Below are 25,679 nucleotides of genomic sequence, written 5' to 3'. Positions count from 1 at the left end.
TGCTTGTACTTTATTTGTTTGTTTATTTTAGAGAAGTTCATATATGAGTATAGTTTTTCGATTAGCTTTCCTTCCCTCTCATCCCTTAATTTGTCCTGTGTTCACCCACTCTCTCTAATATATATATGGTTGGTCTCTTTTTCTTTATTTACTATACATATACAACATTCAGAAAAACCCAAATATATAAAATTACACAAATACTCCCTTGAGGTAATTTATTTTGGTGATGAAGACAATTTTTAAAAATATAATCCTTTAGTTACTTTGTTCTATTCTATTTTATGATTGTTGTTGATGCTGTTGTTATGGTTATAGTTGCTATTGCAATGCTCAGAATTGTACCAGAGACTTTGGAATGCTAAATAAATGTTCTCATTAAGCTAAACTTCTGACCAATATTTGTTAATTTCTGTAGAAATACTGTAAAAATGAAAACCTAGGGATTCAAAATTCGTGATTATCATTACCCTCATTTTCTTGGAAGAAAGTGGTCTTGGCATGGTGAAGGGTTACAGCATGGGAGTGTATCATTATCTAATACATGAATGAAATCCTACTCTGAACAGACTCTGCTGAGTGCAGACCCTGGGTGTGCAGCCAGCTCTTCTCACACAAGCCAGGGCATCTAGGATTTCCTCTGCTGCATATGTTTAGTGTGTCACCTTGGACATCTGCTCATATTGAACATCTGTTTTGTGATTTCACTGGGCTGCCAAAAAGTGAGTGGGGTCATTAGTTATTCTACAATGTGAAGCTAGGCAGAAAACAATCCATGTATGAGAAATAGTGTCAGGAAAGCCATATCCACCATAATTAATTCAAAGTTTGCTTCATGCTGAGAATTATTGCAGGCATCATTTCAGAAGAGTTTGCCAAACTATCTCATATCTAAATAAAGACTAAGTATTTAAATATTTCTGCACAGCAATTTTAGCCACAAATCTTTGCGACTTGTTTATTTTCTGATCACCAAACTAAAATATATTGTGAATAAGATAAGGTACTTACTTATATGTCTATTAATTAATCTTTAAATTATATTTGCTGTTGGTTATGTTCATTAATACTTTAAAAATGAGGCGTATCTGTGAATTACATATTAATGTATTCAATTTTATTGACAATTATAAGTAATTAGCCAATTATGTTGGACAAATGAAAATATACAACCCACTAGACTTGTGTTTCAGAGGATAAATTAGCTATGGCATATTATATAACTTACATTTTCTTCTTATATGTAGTGGTATATGAAACCAAATTCCTTACATTTGGATTAGGTTAATTTTCCATTGACCTAAAGCTGTGTCACAGACTGTGAAGTGAATTGTTGAATGGAACAAGCTTTTCCTGTTTAAGAAATCAGTTTTTATGCCCATATGTTTAAAACATATCAGAACTAAAATCATAAAACAAAATTCTGGCACTCATTGGATAATTTAAAAATCTACTACAAATCATGAGCAAGACAGTGATTTTAAATATTATATAAAATAGTGCAAACATTGAATCATCATATAGAGAGAGCCACGTTCCCTTATTCTGCTCATTGATTTAGTTTTAGGGGCACTATGATCCAAGAGAAAAATTAACAGAAGAAATGGAGTAAGATTGGTATGTTATACAACATACAAATCACATTTATTAAATATCAATTTAATAGAAGTTTTTATTCCTACTTGCCTTATAATTTATTAGGTTATCACTTGATTAATGTTGAAAATGCTTGAAGGGACTGCCAGGAAGTTGTTTGTGACTGGGAACCCAACTTTGCCTTTTATTTTATTTTGGAAAATTGTGTTTTTTCTGTAATGGAGTTTGTCTGTTGCAAGATGTTACTTTGACAATGATCAAGACCTATACTTACCTGTGAATATAGGAATACATATTTAGAATATAATAATTTATTTCAGTAAAGTGGCAGTTGTAGATTCTCCTCCACACTTCTTTCCCTCAATGGATCTGGGTGATTGGATAGATTTCCAGCACCAGACATGCTTTCTCTTTTTTGAGTAGGGCCTAATTCCAATCAGTGAGCTGTGGGTTACCAATATATATGTGTGCCATGTGCAATCAGAAAAATATTGAACCATGCGGGTTGGCATTGTAGTTCATAAGCATAATGTCTGCATAGGATTACTGGTTGCTGTTTAAAACAAAATTTGTGTAGCTAACAGAGACCATAACCTAAACTCAGGAATTATAGCAGAAAAGGGGTCAGAAAGATGGGAAGAACCAGAAGAACAGGAGGTTTTCTGTGAGATTTCTTTTTTTATTGGATTTTTTATTTATTTACTTTTCAAATGTAATAACCCTTTCCCAGTTTCCTATCCATCAACCCCCTATTACATGTCTCCTCCATCGCCTTCTTCTATGAGTATAATCCCCTACCCATCCACCCACCCCTTCCTTGCTCCCTGCCCTGACATTCCTCTATACTGGGGTTGTAAATCCCTTTAGCTCCTCCAGTCCATTCCCTAACTCCTCCACTGGGGTCCCAGTGCTCAGTCCAATGGTTGGCTGCAAGCATCCACATTGGTATTTGTCAGTCTCTGCCAGAGCCTCTCCAGAGACAGCTATATCAGACTCCTGACAGCAAGTACTTCTTGGCATCAGCAATAGTGTCTGGGTTTGTCGTCTGTATATGGGATGGATCCCCAGGTGGGGCAGTCTCTGGGTGCCTTTCCTTCAGTCTCTTCTCCACACTTTGTTCTCTTATTTCCTTCAGACGAGAGCAATTCTGAGATAAAAATTTGGAGATGATTGGGTGGTCCCATCCCCTAACTGGGAACCTGGCCTAACCTCTGGATATGGTCTCTACAGGTTTATCCTCCCCTTTGTTGGGCTTTTCAGCTAATGTTCTCCCTGTTGGGTCCTGGGGGGGGCTCTTTCTTTCCTGGCATCTGGGAATTTCTGGTGGCTACCCATTTCCCCATCCCCCATTGCTAGACACTGCTGTCCATTTTCCTGACATTCTGTATATCACCCCTGTCTCCTCCCATACCTTATCCTGACACTCTTTTTCCCCCTCCCGCTCCTCTCTTTCTCCCAAGTCACCATCATCTTTTTTTTTCCTTCTCTTTTGTGCCTGGTAAACTGCTTTGTGCTTTTTATAGCTACCTATGTCTAAGAGTTATCAGGATTTTCTTTACTAGCTTTATTGGTTTTATACAGTATATACTAGTCAATCAGCAGTTCTGGTCATATTATATGAACTGAGATGACTACTTATAAATTTAAGAACATATATAAGGACATATATGTGTTACAGCAGGCATGATTTTCCCATGCTCCAGTAAGGACCTTGACTAAATATATCTACAAATAACCCTAATTAGCATCATTGGGTCAAAGACATGCACAACAATGCCCCCCACATATACCCATTCACACACGCACGTGCAAGTGCGTGTACAAGAGGAAGAGAGACAGATAGACAGAGACAGAGATATCAAAATGAGAGGAAACTAGTTTGAAGGAGATACGGATAAGAAGATATCGGAGGGGTTAAAAGAGGGAACAGGAGTTGAATATGAACAATGCTGTATATAAGACTAAAAATTTCAAATATATGAAATAGTCTAGAATATGTGTCTTCTCATTTTACATAATTAATAAATTCATTCATATAGTCATTATTGACTGTAAATGGTAATAAATTATACTTCTAGCAGGTATACATATTTGAATGTCTAATCCTGCTATCTGTGAGGGAATGAGAAAAGAAGTTTGCTCTCTTGTTTTAATTTTGTGACTGTTAAACTGCTTGAAGGTTTTCTAGGTGCTCATGGTTATGTGTTGTCAAAACTTTCTTTTAATTGTAAATGTATTGGGTGGACCCATAGTCCTAATGCAAACTTACATAAATCTTATGTTTTCTCCTAGGAAGACGTAAAAAATGAATATATAAAAAAAGTACAAGAAAAAGAATGGAAATATTTCAAGGTATGATAATGTATGCACCAATAAAATATGAAATATAACTAATTTCTTTCTTAAAGGCAGTCTAATTTTAGCAACGTCAAGAAATAGATATACCAAGGAAGATAAACTCATTATAATGAATGTATGCAGAAATGTTTACAAGGACAATATATTTAGTTCTTTATGCTTTAGGTAAAATAACTGTAACAAATTAGCAGGGCCAAATAGCTCTCACATATTTGCCTATTACTGAGCAATTTAAATGTCTTACCCATTTCCTCTCCTTAAGTATAATACCTGTCTGAACATGTTGTAGGGGAAAATAAGAACTAGAGAGAATAAGAAACCAGATCATTAGACAGTTCGGTTGTAATTCTGAAGTGTTCTCTTCCTTAATTTATTGGTCACTAGAACATAGAAATAATAACAATGAAACCATTTCCACTTTTTCTATATAACATCACATGCAAATAGTCATGTAAGCATTGCTATTAGATCAACCTTAATTTTGCATTACTTGGAAAATTGCCAGAAAAATTTTTGTTAACTTTATCCTTATGGCTACTTACTTCTCCTCACTTAGCCCATAATTTCTTTGAGATCTATAAAGTGGAAAAAAAAACATTGAATGTCTCATTTCTCTACACTTTCGTTTTTGGATGAGGGGGAGAAGGTCACCCCTGAAATATTGTATGACACCCCTGAGTGAGATATTTACAGTGTATGTAAAAATGTAGAAGACTGTAGTGGAAATATTTAATAAATGGAGCTGTATTTTAGATTATCATCGTAATCCTCAACACTGGATATAGTATGACATGTCTCATCATGGATAGAAAGCAAATATGGTGTGAAGTCATTTTTAAATAGCATGTTTTTATGTTTTTCAACCATGATTCCAGGATAGGATTATAGTTCAGGAGTAAAGTAGGTACTTAGTGTACCAATGCTCTTATTTTTTTTTTAAATCTAGGCATTGTAGGAGAGGCCTGTTAAAAGCATTTTCTCTCCAGCTTCTTGATCAATACCGAAAGTGTTTTTAAGAATGACTGCATTATCAGCTCTGTGACTGGAACTCCCAGTTTAGTAGCAAAATGTCTACTTCAGACCATGTTTACTTTGCTGCTTTATGTTTTAGGTATTTAGCCACTAGTCTATTGCTTAAGGAATGTGTCAGGAAAAGTTTCCAAGTACTTGTCTCTAATATGAGAAAAACAGTGAAACAAAGAGTTGGACAATGGCCTATGGGAAAAGCCCACCTCTCAGGCCATCTACCATGCTAAGTCTTTGGCACAACTATGCTTACTCTTGACTTTAAGGCTCTTATTCTGCATCGTCGTAAGGTAATTCTTATGAGCTTGCTTATCCTCTCACCAATCAATGAGTTCCTCTTTAGCCCCAGATGAGATTTCTCAGCGATATCCTAAGGTTATTAAAATATGATTTTAATATAAAATATTAAAATATAATCTTAAGCATTTCCTTTTATGTTATGGTCTTTTCTAAATTATGATTTGCTCACTTTACTCCTAACAAGTAAAATTAATCAAACAAACTTTTTTTTTCTTTTCTTTTTTTTTTCGGAGCTGGGGACCGAACCCAGGGCCTTGCGCTTGCTAGGCAAGCGCTCTACCACTGAGCTAAATCCCCAACCCCTCAAACAAACTTTTAAATGCTTTTCCATTTTACTGAAAAAGGCGAATCTTGTTGATTCAATTATACACTGTTCTGTGGTCATTTTAGTTCTCCAAAGCCTCCCAGCCCAACCTTCTTTATCTATGGAACTCATTATCATCAATGAAGAGGTCTAGTTTTCTCCCTTAAGAGATCTTTAAACGAACTGTCCTGCAAAAGGTCCATTTATACTCAGGCTTTCTAGCTTGCAGCCTTCAGCATGACTAGTTCTCTTCAAACAGCTTACCTGTTTAATTCACAGAAACAGGAACATAATATTTATTTGGAGAAATGTGAAGAAGCATGATTGTTCATAATTGCAGATAGTATTTCACAAACCACTCACCCACTTTAAAAAAAATCTCTTTTTTTTAATACCACGTGCCAATTTTTCTTGGTACACACTTATCATCACAGCCAATTTCAAGTTACCAACAGTGTCTCTTGAGGGGTATACTTAATCAGAATTATTGTCTTTGGTATTTTCTGAGTTTGCTCATTACTATTGTCTGCTTTCTTTTTTGTTTGTTCTGCTGCTGGGAATAAAATACTCTATACTCTACTTATACTTATACTCTAGCCAGGCATCTACCATTAAGTGACATCTTCATTTCTTATTTTATGTTTCTATATGGAAATACTTAAATTTGGAAGTATCTAGCTTTAATAAAGCTCTAGGTGGGACGTACGAATGCTTGCACTATATAATTCAAAATATTCTAAAGACATAATTTGTGGTTTTCTCAGTTTTTCTTCTATGAACATTAGATTAAACATTATTTTTGGTGGCTTACCATTCCTCTCAGCGTGATGGCTATAGAATCACCTGGAAGATTCTCATCATGATATTTCCAGAGAAGATGAACTAAGGAGGAAAAACCTACTATGAAAATAGTAGGTGCTGCCCCATACTCCAGAGTCCAGAATGAATGAATGAAGGGAGGAGGGAAAGTTGCTTGAGTACTACTGTTCATTTACCTGCTTCTATGTCTCTCTGCTCTGGTGGTATGAATGCCCTCTTAGGCCATGGAACAAAATAAATCCTCCATCCTTAAGTTGCTTGGTGAGAAATATAAAATCTTGGTTTTGGGAAGCAGGCTTCTTGCTCTGACAAAACAACGTGGCTCCTAGGACTTTGAATCTGTAGAAAGAATATAGGAAAATTTCACTCTGTGACCTAAGGAATCAGAGCTTCATCTGATATTCTATTATGAACATAGACATAGGAGGAAAGACAAAAAAGACAAGTCCTCTCAAGGTTTTAGGACTGCTGTGAAATGTACTAGAGGCCATTAAGGTTGCCATCTGCTAAAAATATCTGACTTCTTCCTGCCTGGATATTAAGAACTCTAGTGGGTCTGGAATTGGAATGGCATAATTTGTTTCATGGAAGATTTCAAAATAGCATAGTATTCAGGCTGTGTCGTGATTACTACTGACTCTTCTTAGGTTTGCAGTTAGTAAAAGCTTCATGTGGAGTGAAAAAAATGGCAAAAAAATATAAAATTCAGTGAGGAAAGGAACATGATTGCGTGTAATATTCCCCACAAAACCAGAATGGAAAACAGCAGAACTAATTCCTGAAGAGATGAATGCAGTGAGAATGAAGCCTCACATACAGTTGACCTGACAATGAGAAAATGTTCTGAGAGTAGGGAAAATGCTTTGAGACTCTTGTTTTACTGGTAAAAATACAAATTAATTGAAAGGAGGGAGCCTGCATTCAGAGGGCTTTTAAAAGGGGTTTCTCTCAAACTCATGTCTAGTGGAAGGATTTTTCCAGGTTTGGCCACCAAGGCACACAGAACCTCCTGTAGTTTTCCTAGAGGTTCAGATGGTTTGTCAAGTTGTCAGCAGAACTTGGCAGTGTTAGTCACAAAGTGCTGGTTGTCAGACATACAAAATGAAAGACTTATGTGCTCATCTGGACTTGCACCAAAGTTCCAGAAAATTTCTGATACCAATCAGTTTACTGTAGGGTCAAATTTCATGTTAGGAGTGCCTAGGGTGTCACTGATGAAGTTGTGAAAGGGGAAATCTAAGTTGTCATGGAGAATGATGGAGAACCTTGGATGTTTAAGTTCCAGGATTTTGAGATGTTCATAAGCTAAGAAAGCCTGAAGTCACATGACTTGAGTTATCCCAAGAAAAACTGTGTTCTTCAATTAGCACCATGGATGGAAAGCATTCCAAATCCATCAAAGCCCAGAAGATGCATTGCTATTGCTGTATAGTCAGAATGGAGCTAGAGGAATCACTGCTTGACTTATTGGGTTTGGTTTTGGCCTATTTTACCTTCTCATGTACACAATCTTTCTGACTAGAATTAGCATTCTTCTTTTTTGGCATGATGTTCCTGACATGTTTCACTTATCTTTTTGTTTTATAGAATCTCTAAGTTAAGAGATTTCCTCAGGAATCTTTTCTTAAAATTATTTCTTTAGTTATTTTTTACAGCAATAGGTACAGTTACTAGTTTAATGTGCTGTATGAATAGTAATAGCCTATCTTGAATATATCTCTATAAATTTCTTATAACGTAAGACTCCAAATAATTCCTGAGATCTTAAATATATATCTCCTTAAGGTGTAATTAAAAATTCTGTAATCAATCTAGATTAATCATTTAGTAGATGGAGAAAGTTATCTAGTTATCTGAAGTTTTTCCAGTTATATGAAGTCTGTCCAGTTGTCTGTAGTATGTCTAGTTAATTGATGTTTGACAAGTTATCTGAAGTTTGTTCAGTTAGCTGCCATAGGAGTATGAAATATTCAGGGATGAAAGTCAGGATCATAGGACCCAGCAGCTTTACTGATATGACTAGACATAGACTTATTGCCAGTGGATTATTGTGAGTTTTGAGATGAAAATTAAGAATATTAAACCCAAGTAGATGATTTAAAACCCCATACTTAGAGAAACAGAAAATATCCAAGGAGTTGGTACGTATTTGTGTATTTTTTAGGAATCAAAGACTGACACAAAATTCTATATTAGGGGGTAATGTGGTGAGAATCAAGCCATGCTACACATGGAATCTCTTGACGGACATACCTAGCAGTTTAAAGGTTAAGAGGTATACCAAAACTGAAGAAAGTTCAAAGATTTTAGCCGCTGAAACCCAGAATTCCAGATAGGAAAGTCAGTTCACTTAACAAGGACAAGCACTTTCTGATCTTATCTTCAGTGTGCATGGAGATCTCCCGATTGACAATAAAAATGTCAAGCTTGCTTTGTTGATTCATAATCAGGGTTGTGCATGCTGTGGAGATTGTAGCATGATGTCGGGCTTTCCTTAAGTTCCAGCTATGTTCTAATAATGTTTATGTGAGGAATGTATACGAAAGATTCACAAATATCCATGAAACAATATAGGGCCTAAAGGGAGAGGTATGCCTATAAGTATAAAATAGTTCTAAGACATTGTAGTAATTTGAGTATTAAGTACTTTTTGCCTTCTAATTCTTTTGCTTCATATACTGTTATTTTGCTACATAAACTGTTTATAACAAAGTAAGTAATGTCACCCATCATCTTTTTTTTTCTTTTCTTTTTTTTTATTAAGTTGAGTATTTCTTATATACATTTCAAGTGTTATTCCCTTTCCCGGTTTCCGGGCAAACATCCCCCTCCCTCTCCCCTTCCTTATGGGTGTTCCCCTCCCAACCCTCCCCCCATTGCCGCCCTCCCCCCATAGTCTAGTTCACTGGGGGTTCAGTCTTAGCAGGACCCAGGGCTTCCCCTTCCACTGGTGCTCTTACTAGGATATTCATTGCTACCTATGGGGTCAGAGTCCAGGGTCAGTCCATGTATAGTCTTTAGGTAGTGGCTTAGTCCCTGGAAGCTCTGGTTGCTTGGCATTGTTGTACATATGGGGTCTCGAGCCCCTTCAAGCTCTTCCAGTTCTTTCTCTGATTCCCTCAACGGGGGTCCTATTCTCAGTTCAGTGGTTTGCTGCTGACATTCGCCTCTGTATTTACTGTATTCTGGCTGTGTCTCTCAGGAGCAATCTACATCCGGCTCCCGTCGGTCTGCACTTCTTTGCTTCATCCATCTTGTCTAATTGGGTGGCTCTATATGTATGGGTCACATATGGGGCAGGCTCGGAATGGGTGTTCCTTCAGTCTCTGTTTTAATCTTTGCCTCTCCCTTCCCTGCCAAGGGTATTCTTTTTCCTCATTTAAAGAAGGAGTGAAGCATTCACATTTTGATCATCCGTCTTGAGTTTCGTTTGTTCTAGGGATCTAGGGTAATTTAAGCATTTGGGCTAATAGCCACTTATCAATGAGTGCATACCATGTATGTCTTTCTGTGATTGGGTTAGCTCACTCAGGATGATGTTTTCCAGTTCCAACCATTTGCCTACGAATTTCATAAACTCGTTGTTTTTGATAGCTGAGTAATATTCCATTGTGTAGATGTACCACATTTTCTGTATCCATTCCTCTGTTGAAGGGCATCTGGGTTCTTTCCAGCTTCTGGCTATTATAAATAAGGCTGCGATGAACATAGTGGAGCACGTGTCTCTTTTATATGTTGAGGCATCTTTTGGGTATATGCCCAAGAGAGGTATAGCTGGATCCTCAGGCAGTTCAATGTCCAATTTTCTGAGGAACCTCCAGACTGATTTCCAGAATGGTTTTACCAGTCTGCAATCCCACCAACAATGGAGGAGTGTTCCTCTTTCTCCACATCCTCGCCAGCATCTGCTGTCACCTGAGTTTTTATCTTAGCCATTCTCACTGGTGTGAGGTGAAATCTCAGGGTTGTTTTGATTTGCATTTCCCTTATGACTAAAGATGTTGAACATTTCTTTAGGTGTTTCTCAGCCATTCGGCATTCCTCAGCTGTGAATTCTTTGTTTAGCTCTGAACCCCATTTTTTAATAGGGTTATTTGTTTCCCTGCGGTCTAACTTCTTGAGTTCTTGGTATATTTTGGATATAAGCCCTCTATCTGTTGTAGGATTGGTAAAGATCTTTTCCCAATCTGTTGGTTGCCATTTTGTCCTAACCACAGTGTCCTTTGCCTTACAGAAGCTTTGCAGTTTTATGAGATCCCATTTGTCGATTCTTGATCTTAGAGCATAAGCCATTGGTGTTTTGTTCAGGAAATTTTTTCCAGTGCCCATGTGTTCCAGATGCTTCCCTAGTTTTTCTTCTATTAGTTTGAGTGTGTCTGGTTTGATGTGGAGGTCCTTGATCCACTTGGACTTAAGCTTTGTACAGGGTGATAAGGATGGATCGATCTGCATTCTTCTACATGTTGCCCTCCAGGTGAACCAGCACCATTTGCTGAAAATGCTATCTTTTTTCCATTTGATGGTTTTGGCTCCTTTGTCAAAAATCAAGTGACCATAGGTGTGTGGGTTCATTTCTGGGTCTTCAATTCTATTCCATTGGTCTATCTGTCTGTCTCTGTACCAATACCATGCAGTTTTTATCACTATTGCTCTGTAGTACTGCTTGAGTTCAGGGATAGTGATTCCCCCTGAAGTCCTTTTATTGTTGAGGATAGCTTTAGCTATCCTGGGTTTTTTGTTATTCCAGATGAATTTGCAAATTGTTCTGTCTAACTCTTTGAAGAATTGGATTGGTATTTTGATGGGGATTGCATTGAATCTGTAGATCGCTTTTGGTAAAATGGCCATTTTTACTATATTAATCCTGCCAATCCATGAGCATGGGAGATCTTTCCATCTTCTGAGGTCTTCTTCAATTTCTTTCCTCAGTGTCTTGAAGTTCTTATTGTACAGATCTTTTACTTGCTTGTCACCCGTCATCTTGTGATCCCTTGTTTCTCCACATCTGATTCTGTGAACCTGGTGCTAGTTTGAGTATCAAGATGTGTTTACTGTGTAGCTTCCCTGAAAATGAAAAGTCCTCACCACTGAACTGATTCATTTTTTATGGGCAAAGGGGAAATGTGGGTGCAGATTCTAGAGTAAGTTTATCTCTTCTGCGAATGAATTGGTTGGTGAACCAAGTTCTTTCATCAAAAACTCATATGCAACTGATGCAGGGATATGCTTGTAAGTATGTGGGAAGAGGTGAACAGATGTCTTCCATTTTTGTTTACACTGGCTAGCTTTGGCCTCACTGCTCACTGTTTTGCTTTATACCAATGGCATGCTTGGTGTGGTTAGGCTTTTAATAGAAAAACCTGTCCTTCAGAAAGGAGAGGCTCTATCAGGAGGCTGCACTGTATTTAGTTTATTTTCAGTCCATATGGTAAATCTGTGAAGTTCTGTATCCAATTTGAACTGGAGATAAAGATAGTGTTTAATTCAAGTTTATGGTATAAGTGCTATTTCCCTTTCCTAAGTTTGACCCAACACCATGCCCACTTTAGATTACAGTCCATTGAACTCATTAGTAGCTATTTTTCCAGTTTCCAAGTTCTTACCATATTTTTGCCAAGCATACTCATATTTTCCATCTGAGGCATAATTCTACAAGAGAGAATAAACTTGCAACACATGCTGTAGCACAGATGTCCTTAGAAGACATTGGACTGAGAGATATAGCTAGACAAAGAAGGGCACATGGGATATGATTCTCTTCCCATGACTCCTCAATTCACTGAAACAGAAGGTTCAATAGAGGTTCTCTGGGACTGAGTGGAGAACAGTTTGGGTGTTTGCAAATTACTGGGTACAGACTGTCAGCTGTGGCGATGAAAATATTGCATAGGTGGGTGATGGGATCATGTCACAGAATGAAGGGAGTTAAGAATATTGTACTATGCCTTGAAAACCTTAGGGATGTAAATTGATCTGACATTTTGTAAGAAAAACAGAAAAATTGGATGTTAGAAAAGTTGGTTTATATCATAATTTCCCATTTTCCCCCTTTCCTTCCTTCTGTGTTTATAATTATTAAAATTAAATGGTATAAACAGAAATAATACTAATATATTTTAAGCCTAAGAGCACTACCAAAAAATTAGCAAATCTGGCTTTTGATTATCCTTTATACTTAGTTTTTTTTTATTAACTTGGGTATTTTTTATATACATTTCAAGTGTTATTCCCATTCCTGGTTTCCGGGCAAACACTCCCCTCCCCCCTCCCCTTTCCTTATGGGTGTTCCCCTCCCCATCCTCCCCCCATTGCCGCCCTGCCCCCAACAATCTAGTTCACTGGGGGTTCAGTCTTAGCAGGACCCAGGGCTTCCCCTTCCACTGGTGCTCTTACTAGGATATTCATTGCTACCTATGAGGTCAGAGTCCAGGGTCAGTCCATGTATAGTTTTTAGGTAGTGGCTTAGTCCCTGGAAGCTCTGGTTGCTTGGCATTGTTGTACATATGGGGTCTCGAGCCCCTTCAAGCTCTTCCAGTTCTTTCTCTGATTCCTTCAAGGGGGTCCTATTCTCAGTTCAGTGGTTTGCTGCTGGCATTCGCCTCTGTGTTTGCTGTATTCTGGCTGTGTCTCTCAGGAGCGATCTACATCTGGCTCCTGTCGGCCTGCATTTCTTTGCTTCATCCATCTTGTCTAATTGGATGGCTGTATATGTATGGGCCACATGTGGGGCAGGCTCTGAATGGGTGTTCCTACTGTGTCTGTTTAATCTTTGCCTCTCTATTCCCTGCCAAGGGTATTCTTGTTCCCCTTTTAAAGAAGGAGGGAACCATTCACATTTTGATCATCTGTCTTGAGTTTCATTTGTTCTAGGCATCTAGGGTAATTCAAGGATTTGGGCTAATAGCCACTTATCAATGAGTGCATACCATGTGTGTTTTTCTGTGATTGGGTTACCTCACTCAGGATGATATTTTCCAGTTCTGACCATTTGCCTACGAATTTCAAAAAGTCATTGTTTTTGATAGCTGAGTAATATTCCATTGTGTAAATGTACCACGTTTTCTGTATCCATTCCTCTGTTGAAGGGCATCTGGGTTCTTTCCAGCTTCTGGCTATTATAAATAAGGCTGCGATGAACATAGTGGAGCACATGTCTTTTTTATATGTTGGGGCATCTTTTGGGTATATGCCCAAGAGAGGTATAGCTGGATCCTCAGGCAGTTCAATGTCCAATTTTCTGAGGAACCTCCAGACTGATTTCCAGAATGGTTGTACCAGTTTGCAATCCCACCAACAATGGAGGAGTGTTCCTCTTTCTCCGCATCCTTGCCAGCATCTGCTGTCACCTGAGTTTTTGATCTTAGCCATTCTCACTGGTGTGAGGTGAAATCTCAGGGTTCTTTTGATTTGCATTTCCCTTATGACCAAAGATATTGAACATTTCTTTAGGTGTTTCTCAGCCATTCGGCATTCGTCAGCCTTGAATTCTTTGTTTAGCTCTGAACCCCATTTTTTAATAGGGTTATTTGTCTCCCTGCGATCTAACTTCTTGAGTTGTTTGTGTATTTTGGATATAAGCCCTCTATCTGTTGTAGGATTGGTAAAGATCTTTTCCCAATCTGTTGGTTGCCGTTTTGTCCTAATCACAGTGTCCTTTGCCTTACAGAAACTTTGCAGTTTTATGAGATCCAAATTTGTTGATTCTTGATCTTAGAGCATAAGCCATTGGTGTTTTGTTCAGGAAATATTTTCCAGTGCCCATGTGTTCCAGATGTTTCCCTAGTTTTTCTTCTATTAGTTTGAGTGTATCTGGTTTGATGTGGAGATCCGTGATCCACTTCGACTTAAGCTTTGTACAGGGTGATAAGCTTGGATCGATCTGCATTCTTCTACATGTTGACCTCCAGTTGAACCAGCACCATTTGCTGAAAATGCTATCTTTTTTCCATTTGATGGTTTTGGCTCCTTTGTCAAAAATAAAGTGCCCATAGGTGTGTGGGTTCATTTCTGGTTCTTCAATTCTGTTCCACTGGTCTATCTGTCTGTCTCTGTACCAATACCATGCAGTTTTTATCACTATTGCTCTGTAATACTGCTTGAGTTCAGGGATAGTGATTCCCCCTGAAGTCCTTTCATTGTTGAGGATAGAGTCTTAGCTATCCTGGGTTTTTTGTTATTCCAGGTGAATTTGCAAATTGTTCTGTCTAACTCTTTGAAGAATTGGATTGGTATTTTGATGGGGATTGCATTGAATCTGTAGATCGCTTTTGGTAAAATGGCCATTTTTACTATATTAATCCTGCCAATCCATGAGCATGGGAGATCTTTCCATCTTCTGAGGTCTTCTTCAATTTCTTTCTTCAGAGTCTTGAAGTTCTTATTGTATAAATCTTTTACTTGCTTGGTTAAAGTCACACCAAGGTATTATTTGGGTCTATTATGAAGGGTGTCATTTCCCTAATATCTTTCTCGGCTTGTTTCTCTTTTGTGTAGAGGAAGGCTACTGATTCATTTGAGTTAATTTTATACCCAGCCACTTTGCTGAAGTTGTCTATCAGCTTTAGTTGTTCTCTGGTGGAACTTTTGGGATCACTTAAATATACTAGCATATAATCTGCAAATAGTGATACTTTGACTTCTTCTTTTCCGATCTGTATCCCCTTGACCTCCTTTTGTTGTCTGATTGCTCTGGCTACAAGTTCAAGAACTATATTGAATAAGTAGGGAGAGAGTGGGCAGCCTTGTCTAGCCCATGATTTTAGTGGGATTGCTTCAAGTTTCTCTCCATTTAGTTTAATGTTAGCAACTGGTTTGCTGTATATGGCTTTTACTATGTTTAGGTATGGGCCTTGAATTCCTATTCTTTCCAGGACTTTTATCATGAAGGGGTGTTGAATTTTGTCAAATGTTTTCTCAGCGTCTAATGAAATGATCATGTGGTTTTGACCTTTCAGTTTGTTTACGTAATGGATCACGTTGATGGTTTTCCGTATATTAAACCATCCCTGCATACCTGGGATGAAGCCTACTTGATCATGGTGGATGATTGTTTTGATGTGCTCTTGGATTCGGTTTGCCAGAATTTTATTGAGTATTTTTGCGTCGATATTCATAAGGGAAATTGGTCTGAAGTTCTCTTTCTTTGTTGTGTCTTTGTGTGGTTTAGGTATAAGAGTAATTGTGGCTTCATAGAAGGAATTCGGTAGTGATCCATCTGTTTCAATTTTGTGGAATATTTTGGATAGTATTGGTACGAGGTCTTCTATGAAGGTCTGATAGAATTCTGCATTAAACCCTTCTGGACTTGGGCTCTTTTTTGTTGGGAGACCTTTAATGACTGCTTCTATTTCTTTAGGAGTTATGGGGTTGTTTAACTGGTTTATCTGTTCCTGATTTAACTTCGGTACCTGGTATCTATCTGTCTAGGAAATTGTCCATTTCCTGCAGATTTTCAAGTTTTGTTGAATATAGGCTTTTATAGTAAGATCTGATGATTTTTTGAATTTCCTCTGAATCTGTAGTTATGTCTCCCTTTTCCTTTCTGATTTTGTTAATTTGGAAACACTCTCTGTGTCCTCTGGTTAGTCTGGCTAAGGGTTTATCTATCTTGTTGATTTTCTCAAAGAACCAACTTTTGGTTCCGTTGATTCTTTCTATGGTCCTTTTCGTTTCTACTTGGTTGATTTCAGCTCTGAGTTTGATTATTTCCTGCCTTCTCCTCCTCCTGGGTGTATTTGCTTCTTTTTGTTCTAGAGCTTTTAGGTGTGCTGTCAAGCTGCTGACATATGCTCTCTCCTGTTTCTTCCTTCAGACACTCAGCGTTATGAGTTTTCCTCTTAGCACAGCTTTCATTGTATCCCATAACTTTGGGTATCTTGTACCTTCATTTTCATTAAATTCTAAGAAGTCTTTAATTTCTTTCTTTAATTCTTCCTTGACCAGGTTATCATTGAGTAGAGCATTGTTCAATTTCCACGTGTATGTGGACATTCTTCCCTTATTGTTATTGAAGACCAGTTTTAGGCCATAGTGGTCTGATAGCATGCATGGGATTATTTCTATCTTTCTGTACCTGTTGAGGCCCGTTTTTTGACCAATTATATGGTCAATTTTGGAGAAAGTACCATGAGGAGCTGAGAAGAAGGTATATCCTTTTACTTTAGGATAGAATGTTCTATAAATATCTGTTAAGTCCATTTGGCTCATGACTTCTCTTAGTCTGTTTACGTCTCTGTTTAATTCCTGTTTCCAGGATCTGTCCATTGATGAGAGTGTGGTGTTAAAATCTCCTACTATTATTGTGTGAGGTGCAATGTGTGTTTTGAGCTTTAGTAAGGTTTCTTTTACGTATGTAGGTGCCCTTGTATTTGGGGCATAGATATTTAGGATTGAGAGTTCATCTTGGTGGATTTTTCCTTTGATGAATATGAAGTGTCCTTCCTTATCTTTTTTGATGAGTTTTAGTTGAAAATTGATTTTATTTGATATTAGAATGGCTACTTCAGCTTGCTTCTTCCGACCATTTGCTTGGAAAGTTGTTTTCCAGCCTTTCACTCTGAGGTAGTGTCTGTCTTTGTCTCTGAGGTGTGTTTCCTGTAGGCAGCAGAATGCAGGGTCCTCGTTGCGTATCCAGTTTGTTAATCTATGCTTTTTATTGGGGAGTTGAGGCCATTGATGTTGAGAGATATTAAGGAGTAGTGATTATTGCTTCCTATTATATTCATATTTGGATGTGAGGTTATGTTTGTGTGCTTTCATTCTCTTTGTTTTGTTGCCAAGACGATTAGTTTCTTCCTTCTTCTAGGGTATAGCTTGCCTCCTTATGTTGGGCTTTACCACTTATTATCCTTTGTAGTGCTGGATTTGTAGAAAGATATTGTGTAAATTTGGTTTTGTCATGGAATATCTTGGTTTCTCCATCAATGTTAATTGAGAGTTTTGCTGGATTCAGTAACCTGGGCTGGCATTTGTGTTCTCTTGGGGTCTGTATGACATCAGTCCAGGATCTTCTGGCCTTCATAGTTTCTGGCGAGAAGTCTGGTGTGATTCTGATAGGTCTGCCTTTATATATTACTTGACCTTTTTCCCTTACTGCTTTTCATATTCTTTCTTTATTTTGTGCGTTTGGTGTTTTGACTATTATGTGATGGGAGGTGTTTCTTTTCTGGTCCAATCTATTTGGAGTTCTGTAGGCTTCTTGTATGCCTATGGGTATCTCTTTTTTTAGGTTAGGGAAGTTTTCTTCTCTGAGTTTGTTGAAGATTTTTACTGGTCCTTTGAGCTGGGAGTCTTCACTCTCTTCTATATTATTATCCTTAGGTTTGATCTTCTCATTGAGTCCTGGATTTCCTGTATGTTTTGGACCAGTAGCTTTTTCCCCTTTACATTATCTTTGACAGTTGAGTCCATGATTTCTATGGAATCTTCTGCTCCTGAGATTCTCTCTTCCATCTCTTGTATTCTGTGGGTGAAGCTCGTATCTACAGCTCCTTGTCTCTTCTTTTGGTTTTCTATATTCAGGGTTGTTTCCATGTGTTCTTTCTTGATTGCTTCTATTTCCATTTTTAATTCCTTCAACTGTTTGATTGTGTTTTCCTGGAATTCTTTCAGGGATTTTTGCGATTCCTCTCTGTAGGCTTCTACTTGTTCTCTACAGGAGTTCTTCATGTCTTTCTTGAAGTCCTCCATCATCATGATCAAATATGATTTTGAGACTAGATCTTGCTTTTCTGGTGTGTTTGGATATTCCATGTTTGCTTTGTTGGGAGAATTGGGCTCCGATGATGCCATGTAGTCTTGGTTTCTGTTGCTTGGGTTCCTGTGCTTTCCTCTAGCCATCAGATTATCTCTAGTGTTACTTTGTTCTGCTATTTCTGACAGTGGCTAGACTGTCCTGTAATCCTGTGTGTCAGGAGTGTTGAAGACCTGTTTTCCTGTTTTCTTTCAGCCAGTTATGTGGATAGAGTGTTCTGCTTTCGGGCATGTAGTTTTTCCTATCTACAGGTCTTCAGCTGTTCCTGTGGGCCTGTGTCTGTAGTTCACCAGGCACCTCACTTGCAGCAGAATCGTTGGTCTTACCTGTGGTCCCAAGGCTCAAGTTTGCTCGTGGGGTGTGTTCCTCTGGCGTCATAGATGTGTGCAGAGTGCCGTCTTTTCTGGTTTCCCAGGCGTGTCTGCCTATCTGAAAGTTTAACTCTCCCTCCCACTGGATTTTGGTGCACAGAAATGTTTATCCGGTATCTCCCTTCAGATTATGGCGGTGTCTCAGGCCAGCAGTCCTGCTGCTCTTGGGCCCTTCTCTACGGGAACCCAGAGGCCATATACAGTTTCCTCTTGGGCTGGGGATGTGGGCAGGTATGGGGAGTGTTGGTGGTCTCTTCTGCTCTGCAGCCTCAGGAGTGCCCACCTGAACAGGTGGTGAGGTCTCTCTCCCACGGGGTTTGGGAGCAGAGATATACTTAGTTTTTATTTTACTTTTATTTTATTAAAATTTCATTTGTGTACACAGTGTGTATTGGTCAGTTCCCTCTCTAATGCTCCCATTGTCCCAAGACATTCCTCCAAACTTTGTCTTCTCTTCCTTTATAACTCAATAAGTCTTATTTGTAACACCAATTTGTTTAATTGAGTGAGGTCATTCATTGGGGTAAGGATAACCTACTGATGGCTACCATTCCATAAAAAGTGATTCGCTTTTATTCAGCATCCATACATTGCCATAACTTTGCAACTAGAGCATCAGGAACTTTTTTGCTTTCTGGTTACTTTCTAATTCTTTTGATCTTTTGCTAGTAACCACAGCATCTATGTGTGTATGTATAAGAACCATGTCCTACCCAGAGAACAATCTTACTCAGCATCCCTTCCTATCCCTTGCATTCTTTACATCCAGTCTTCTATTATGTCTCCAGATACAGATCTCACTTACTTCAGCATTAGTTTCTTGATTCAGTGAATTATTTTCAGGATTTTTAAATGGTAGCAGAACTTTATATTAAACACTACCCTCTTTTAAAACAAGCTTCTTTTATCAACAATGAAAACACCACAAATCCAAGAATTTGCACATGAATAGTAATAATAGAATGTGGTAACACAATCTTTTATCAAAATTACATCAATAGGTTCTCTCTTAGGGCCAATGGCTTCCCTAGCAATAGTTTTTGACCTCCCTTATTCTATGAGGCATGAATTCCTTCCTTGCAGAAGGCCTCATATCAAATGAAGAAAGATGTACTACTCTTCATCTCTTATGGCATTATTCACCAGTGGAACATCTTGCACAGTGGGTAGATATTATGGCATTCATGGTCCAACACTGTGCAACAAAGACAGCTATTGTTATTTTTTTATCCCTGGATCCTACATAGAAATTTCAAGCACTGTGAAATATATCCAGCAGGGAGAATATTTTGTCATTAGTGCAAGGTTGATTTCTCTACATCCTGAAATCAAAATATGAGGTTACCTCAACAATAGGGTGTTAGTTTAGTTCTTATGGGAAACCAGGAGAAATAATAACAGCATATCATGTTACTTCCGATCAATAATTTGTTAGAAAGTGGTAAAGGAAGTGATCAATTGAATAGGATTTAGCCAGCCAATTGGGACAAACGTTTTACCAACTATACTTCTGGCAGAAGACTAGTTTATAAAATAACATAAAATTAAAAAATTAAAATTTTAAATTCCAATTAAAACAGGGCTATGTTTTTTGAACAGAAAATTTCCAAAACTAAATATAAATGGATTTTAAAACTGGTACAGTAACTTTTGAAACTGAGTCTGAAAGTTACTCAAAACCATGGAAATAGAAGTAAAGTATGACCCAGATATGACATCCCATGACTAACTCAAAAGTTTTTATATTCTACTACATACTTATTGCACATCCAAGTTTATTGCTAGTCTATTTACAGCAGTTGAGAAACAGAATTACCCTGCATGTCAGTCAAGTGGTAAATGGACTGTGAAAATGTGGTACATATATGCAATGGAATAATACTCATCATTAAGAAAATAGAAATCACGCAATTTGTAAATAAATTATTGGAATGAAAAACCACATTGAGTGAGATCAACCAGGCCCCAAACTAGAAGTCATAAATATTCTATCTTCTGCAGAGGTTCTAGTTTTAAATTTTGTGTTTTGTGTGTTTAGGCTGAAGTACTCATGGTAGTCAGGAAACTAGCCATAGACCAAAGCGAGAATGCACTTGAGGGGTAGGATATGTAAGGTAGAAGCAGAGAGGGGAAAGATCAGACTCAAATAGGTACAAGCAATAGTGGAGTGATGTGGATTAGGAAATACATGGAGGAAAGATTTAAACAAAGTGAAGAATACATGAAAGAGATACATGTGAACATGGGAGGAACCATGATTTTGTAGTCCAGTAAAGAACATAGTTATAAGAAACGTTATAACCCATGTGATAAGAAATAATGGAGGAGAGGAATAATAGGAGCTAAAAGTTTAATCAGATGGTGCAGGGGTATGTGGACATCTATTAAGTGAAAGTCTCTGTGGCAGACCCAGTGAGTTATGCACATCTAAGAAAGGCAAGCATAGTGAGTTAGTAAAACAATCAGCACAAAATCAAATCACTCCAAAACATTGTGCTTATACTCACAGCTTTAACATCTGTAACTAGTGTTGAAAAAAGACATTGGTTCATTTGATTTAAGAATGAGACAAGAATGTAGAGATTGGGATCATCATTGTACAAAATAGCAAAAGGACTTGGGATTATATGTCCACTACATGTCTGCTTCTCCAGGCTATTATTGACCAGGTGGCATTCTGAAGAGAGAATAATTTTCTTTTCAAACTAGAAAGAACAGGCTACATATGTTCTTCTCATAACAGGTGAGCCACTCACTCAGGACTGAGTGAGAGAGGGCTCATTGTAGAATATGTCATTGATGTACCTTAAAAAGTCCAGATGTTCTCAAAGGCTTTAATTTCATTAGATCAATGATATCCACATTGTTCATTACAAAAAATAAAATATCTAAGCATGATCAAGTCCAATTTCCTGTAAGTTCAGAGATTCAGTTTTTTTCAATAGATTATGAGACAGAGAATATTAAAGAACTGTTACTTTCTAAATACCGTAGCATGAGCAAATTAATGGATCTCTTAGTGATTAGTCTTTTTGTCCAAAGATACATTTTTACATTTCTGCTGCATTTGACCATCAAGTAGTGTATATATATATATATATATATATATATATATATATATATATGTTATGAGTAAATATCTTCCCTAGGCAATGAGAGCCATGACATTTGTATGTTAATCATGATAGTTATTTGTGGTAGTCTGCTTGAGTGTATTTAGAACCATCTAGAAGACATAGTTTTGACAGTGTCTTTGGAGACATTTCCAGAGAGGTTTAGCTGAGTAGGCAGTACTCAAAATGAATGTGTGTGGCATCAGTTCAGGGAAAGGAGTTCTATGCTGAAAAAATCAATTTCAAAATAAGTGAAGGTGCTAAAAGGAGCTTCACCAATAAGATTTCTACTTTTTGTGGTTTATTAGGTTTTTTGGTATGTGTTTGTTTGTTTGTTTGCTTGTTTTAGCATCACACATGATGTGACAAGGTGCCTGAAGTTCAACTGCATTACTTTCCTACTGAGTTGAACTATTTCCCTTCTTAAATAGTAAACTTGGGGCCAAAGTTGTTTAGTCTTCCTTAGAGTCGCTTTCTATCTGCTTACAGTAATGGAAAGAATTAAAGTAGACTTTGGAACTTTATTGCCTGTGGAGTCAGACTGATATTGATGCTGAAGTGCCTTAGCGTCTACTGAAGCAGTCCCACTGTTCTCTTTGCATGCAGTGAATAACTTGTTATAAATAGCCATTAATTACTTTATCAAAGAGAAATGTGAATAAAAACAGGAATATTGTGCAGTTCTATATTATTTCTACAAATCTATTGGTATCGCCTTCTGAATGATGGCCCATATATTTTATGTTTGCATTGATATAACTGTCTGACATTCTGCAACCCTATTGGTCAACATATTTCCTCCTGCTTACATAGCTTCTTTTTTTAACTATGAAATGATCAGTTGAAGCTATTTGCTTAAATATGACTGTATTCTTATTTTATGGTACCAGAAAGAAGCAGGTATTGGTTTAAAAATGAGCTTCAATCCATGGATCTGAAGGGTTCCGCTATACACATAAATTATCAGAGCTTTAACTTGGGAATTTTCAGGCTTCTGGACACTTCAAAGTGCTCCATATGTTTCAGTTTTCCTGGAATAGCTCCTGTTGTAAGAATACTATAGATCTCCTTATTATCAACTTACATAAATAATGCTTGTTATTTTGAGTTTGACAAAACACTGAAAATCTGACACATTTTGATTGCTAATTTTAAATTGCTAGAGAACTCTGCTAATCGATTTTAGCTAAAGTATAAAATTATGGAAGGTTTTGTGGAAACAGATTTGGTGATTTAATATGGAATAATTTGAAGCAATTGAATGGAAAATAACTTCATGATAGGATACATGGACAAAGAATATTAACCTTTCAAATAAAGAGTTGCAATACAAAGATTAAATTACCATACTAAATAGTATTAGTTTGTTCAACTAATGAGAAAAAAGCAAAGTTGTGTTATAATAGAATGAACCATATTCAGTTTCTTAGACCAGATATAGTTTCAACATAATTATATTATCTCTTAAATTAATTAACTTGAGTATTACTGATTTCATAATTGTTTTATGAACATTTCTTTTACCAGTTGGAAGCTACTTCTTTTTTAAGAATTAAAATCTAATTATTATTTTTATTTAAGTCAATATGTAACACAATTTTTAACATCAGTCATGAGAGTCAGAAACTTTTATTAAAAAAACACCTCAGGATTCTCCATTAAAAACTAAAAACTCTCCATCTGTCACTGTGTCTGTAAGAGTTAAGTGGAACATTTTTTGTAACATTTTACTTACTAGTAAATTTATTTTCCACTGGTTTTAATTATCTGATTCTTAAAGTAAAGAGCAGCATAAAAATAAAATCAGGCTTATAATAAGATATGCTTTTAAAATATAAATATCATTCTCCAGATTAAATTATCTCATGCATTGTGCAAATAACACTTAGCCCCTGCTATAGATAACTATAAGAGTTTATATGACTGCCTAGTGAAGTTAAGCCTGGCTCTCATTATAGTCCTTCTTTCACAACTGACAATATGACCATGTTCTAGGCTGCAGAAAGTGTTTTCAGAGCTCACACATGTCTCTGCCCAATGCACTGGCCAAGTACTGTTCAGGCATCATGTAGAGTCATCCATGAGGTGATGGGTATTTAAAAGATGAACAATATCTGTATCTAAGGTTCAGGGAAAATTGATGAAGACTGGAAAGGACTGTAAAAGACAGAGGCTCAAGGAGTTTGCTGCGACATTCTGCGTCTTTGTAATATCAGAAACTATACCCTAAAGGTCTCACTACCATAACTGCATAAACACAAGCTGAACAAGAACAATAATAGACATGGCATAATAGACAGAGGAAAGATCACAAGACTTCAGTCCTACATAAAGAAGTATAGGCAACTAGGAATACTGAGAATGGGAGAAATCGTTTTCCTCAGAGGAGAACACACCAATTTGTTATCCACTGGAAATCGTCATACACACAAATTAAATACACAAATATATATATTTGTATGTGTTTGTATGTGTACATGTGTGAATAATTAATAGAAAAGGAGGGCATGAATTTGAAAGAAATGCAAGGAGAAGTAAATAGAATTTATGGAGCAGAAAACATAGGGAAAATGATGTAATTATATTGGAGTCAAAGATAAAAGAAACAAAAGTTAATGTTAATCATTTCTAGAAACTTTAAAAATTAATGGTCTTGAGAAGTTACAAAGCTCACAAGATCGCTCAGCAGGCAATGATATTTGTCACCAAGCTTAATGATCTGTGTTGGGTGTCTTGAATCAATATGGTAGAAAGAATTGGCTACCAAAGACTGTCCCTGAAGCGCGCACACACACACACACACACACACACACACACACACACCCTATATGAATGCACATAAAAGCACACTTTTGTATCTACATATATACATAATAAATGCAATTTTAAAAAAAATAATAGAAAGTATAAAAATAAACCAATTAATTACATTTTATCTGCTTCTTATCAATAAGAGGAAGACAAAAGCAGGCATTGTAAATTTAAAATTATACTTTGTTTTTTTCTCTGTAATTTTTTGAATATTAAAACAAGGTTGACTGAGAAATTTAATTCACAAAATTTGATAGATTTATTCATTTTATATATTCCGTTTATGTGAAATCTACTCCCTTAAAAGTTCTGTGTTTTTTATTGTTTGTTATAAAATGTATGGTATTATTATTATCATGACAATGTTTAAATAAGGTGGAATTAATTATTAACATTTTTTTCTTTTTATAGAATAAGACGATTCAAGGAATCTTTCAAAGTAAAGGAGTTCTTCCTGGCTTTGGAAAATGGGAACACGATTGGTCAACGATCCCCAAGAACTTTAAGAGCAGTCTTATCACTTATACATGATACAAGTCTCTTTATATCCAGTGCTTCCATCTTTAATATTCAATTGCTTTTTGGCCATTTTACTTTATTTATTTTTTGAATAGCTCTAAATAGTTATATATAAAACTATATCTATTTTATTTTCTACAACAGATAGCAATAGCCCTTCTAATACTTTACTATGTATCACCTCTCAGTATATTTGCTTTGTATAGCTAAATGATTTTTATATTGTCATAGGTTTTTCATTGTGAGATAGTATATTATAAATGAAAATAAGTGGTATCTTTTATAGCAATGATTGTAAAGGGCTCCAAAGCTTTAAGTAAAATACTTTCCTACATGGAAACACTAAGTAGAGATATTTAAATAAAATACCACATTTTATTTCCTTGTACAGCATATGACAATAAAAACATTTTCCATTAAACTTAGCAGTTTTATTTAAAATTTTAGAATTAGTTGCAAAGTATAGTTTACTCACTCTGTGCTAGATATTGTATGTAAGAAATGAGAATTTCTACCTACTATATTTTAATACAATATTAGTATTGAATCTTACTATTCTAAATTATCCTAGTTACAATGTATTTTTACAACACTTCTACTGCTTTCTTGTCATATTAATATATGATCTTTTTATAAAGGATCCTTCTAGCTTATATAATATCTTCCAAATAAAACCATTTTACATTTTATAATTTTACATTTAAAATTAT

General features: G+C 36.6%; 1 protein-coding gene across 12 annotated transcripts in view; it reads left to right on the top strand.

The window, feature by feature from the left end:
* Nucleotides 1-25,390, top strand: part of Cnbd1 (cyclic nucleotide binding domain containing 1) — a 373,043-nt gene extending 347,653 nt beyond the window's left edge. For 8 of the 12 annotated variants that reach the window (XM_063261275.1, XM_063261273.1, XM_039110956.2 and 5 more), the window contains 2 exons: nucleotides 3,889-3,948; nucleotides 24,862-25,390. In XM_063261275.1, coding sequence (XP_063117345.1) covers nucleotides 3,889-3,948; nucleotides 24,862-24,981 — 180 coding nt within the window. In that variant the 3' untranslated portion in view covers nucleotides 24,982-25,390. Of the gene's footprint in view, nucleotides 1-3,888; nucleotides 3,949-24,861 lie in introns of those variants that run through there. The other 4 variants (XR_010051716.1, XR_010051715.1, XR_010051717.1 and 1 more) reach the window with 1 other exon arrangement.
* Nucleotides 25,391-25,679: the final 289 nt, after the last annotated feature.

This window comes from Rattus norvegicus, chromosome 5 (genome assembly GCF_036323735.1).
Source record: "Rattus norvegicus strain BN/NHsdMcwi chromosome 5, GRCr8, whole genome shotgun sequence".
Taxonomy (NCBI): Eukaryota; Metazoa; Chordata; class Mammalia; order Rodentia; family Muridae; genus Rattus; species Rattus norvegicus.
The sequence above is the reverse complement of the archived record's forward strand: the minus strand, read 5'-3'. Positions and strand labels throughout refer to the sequence as shown.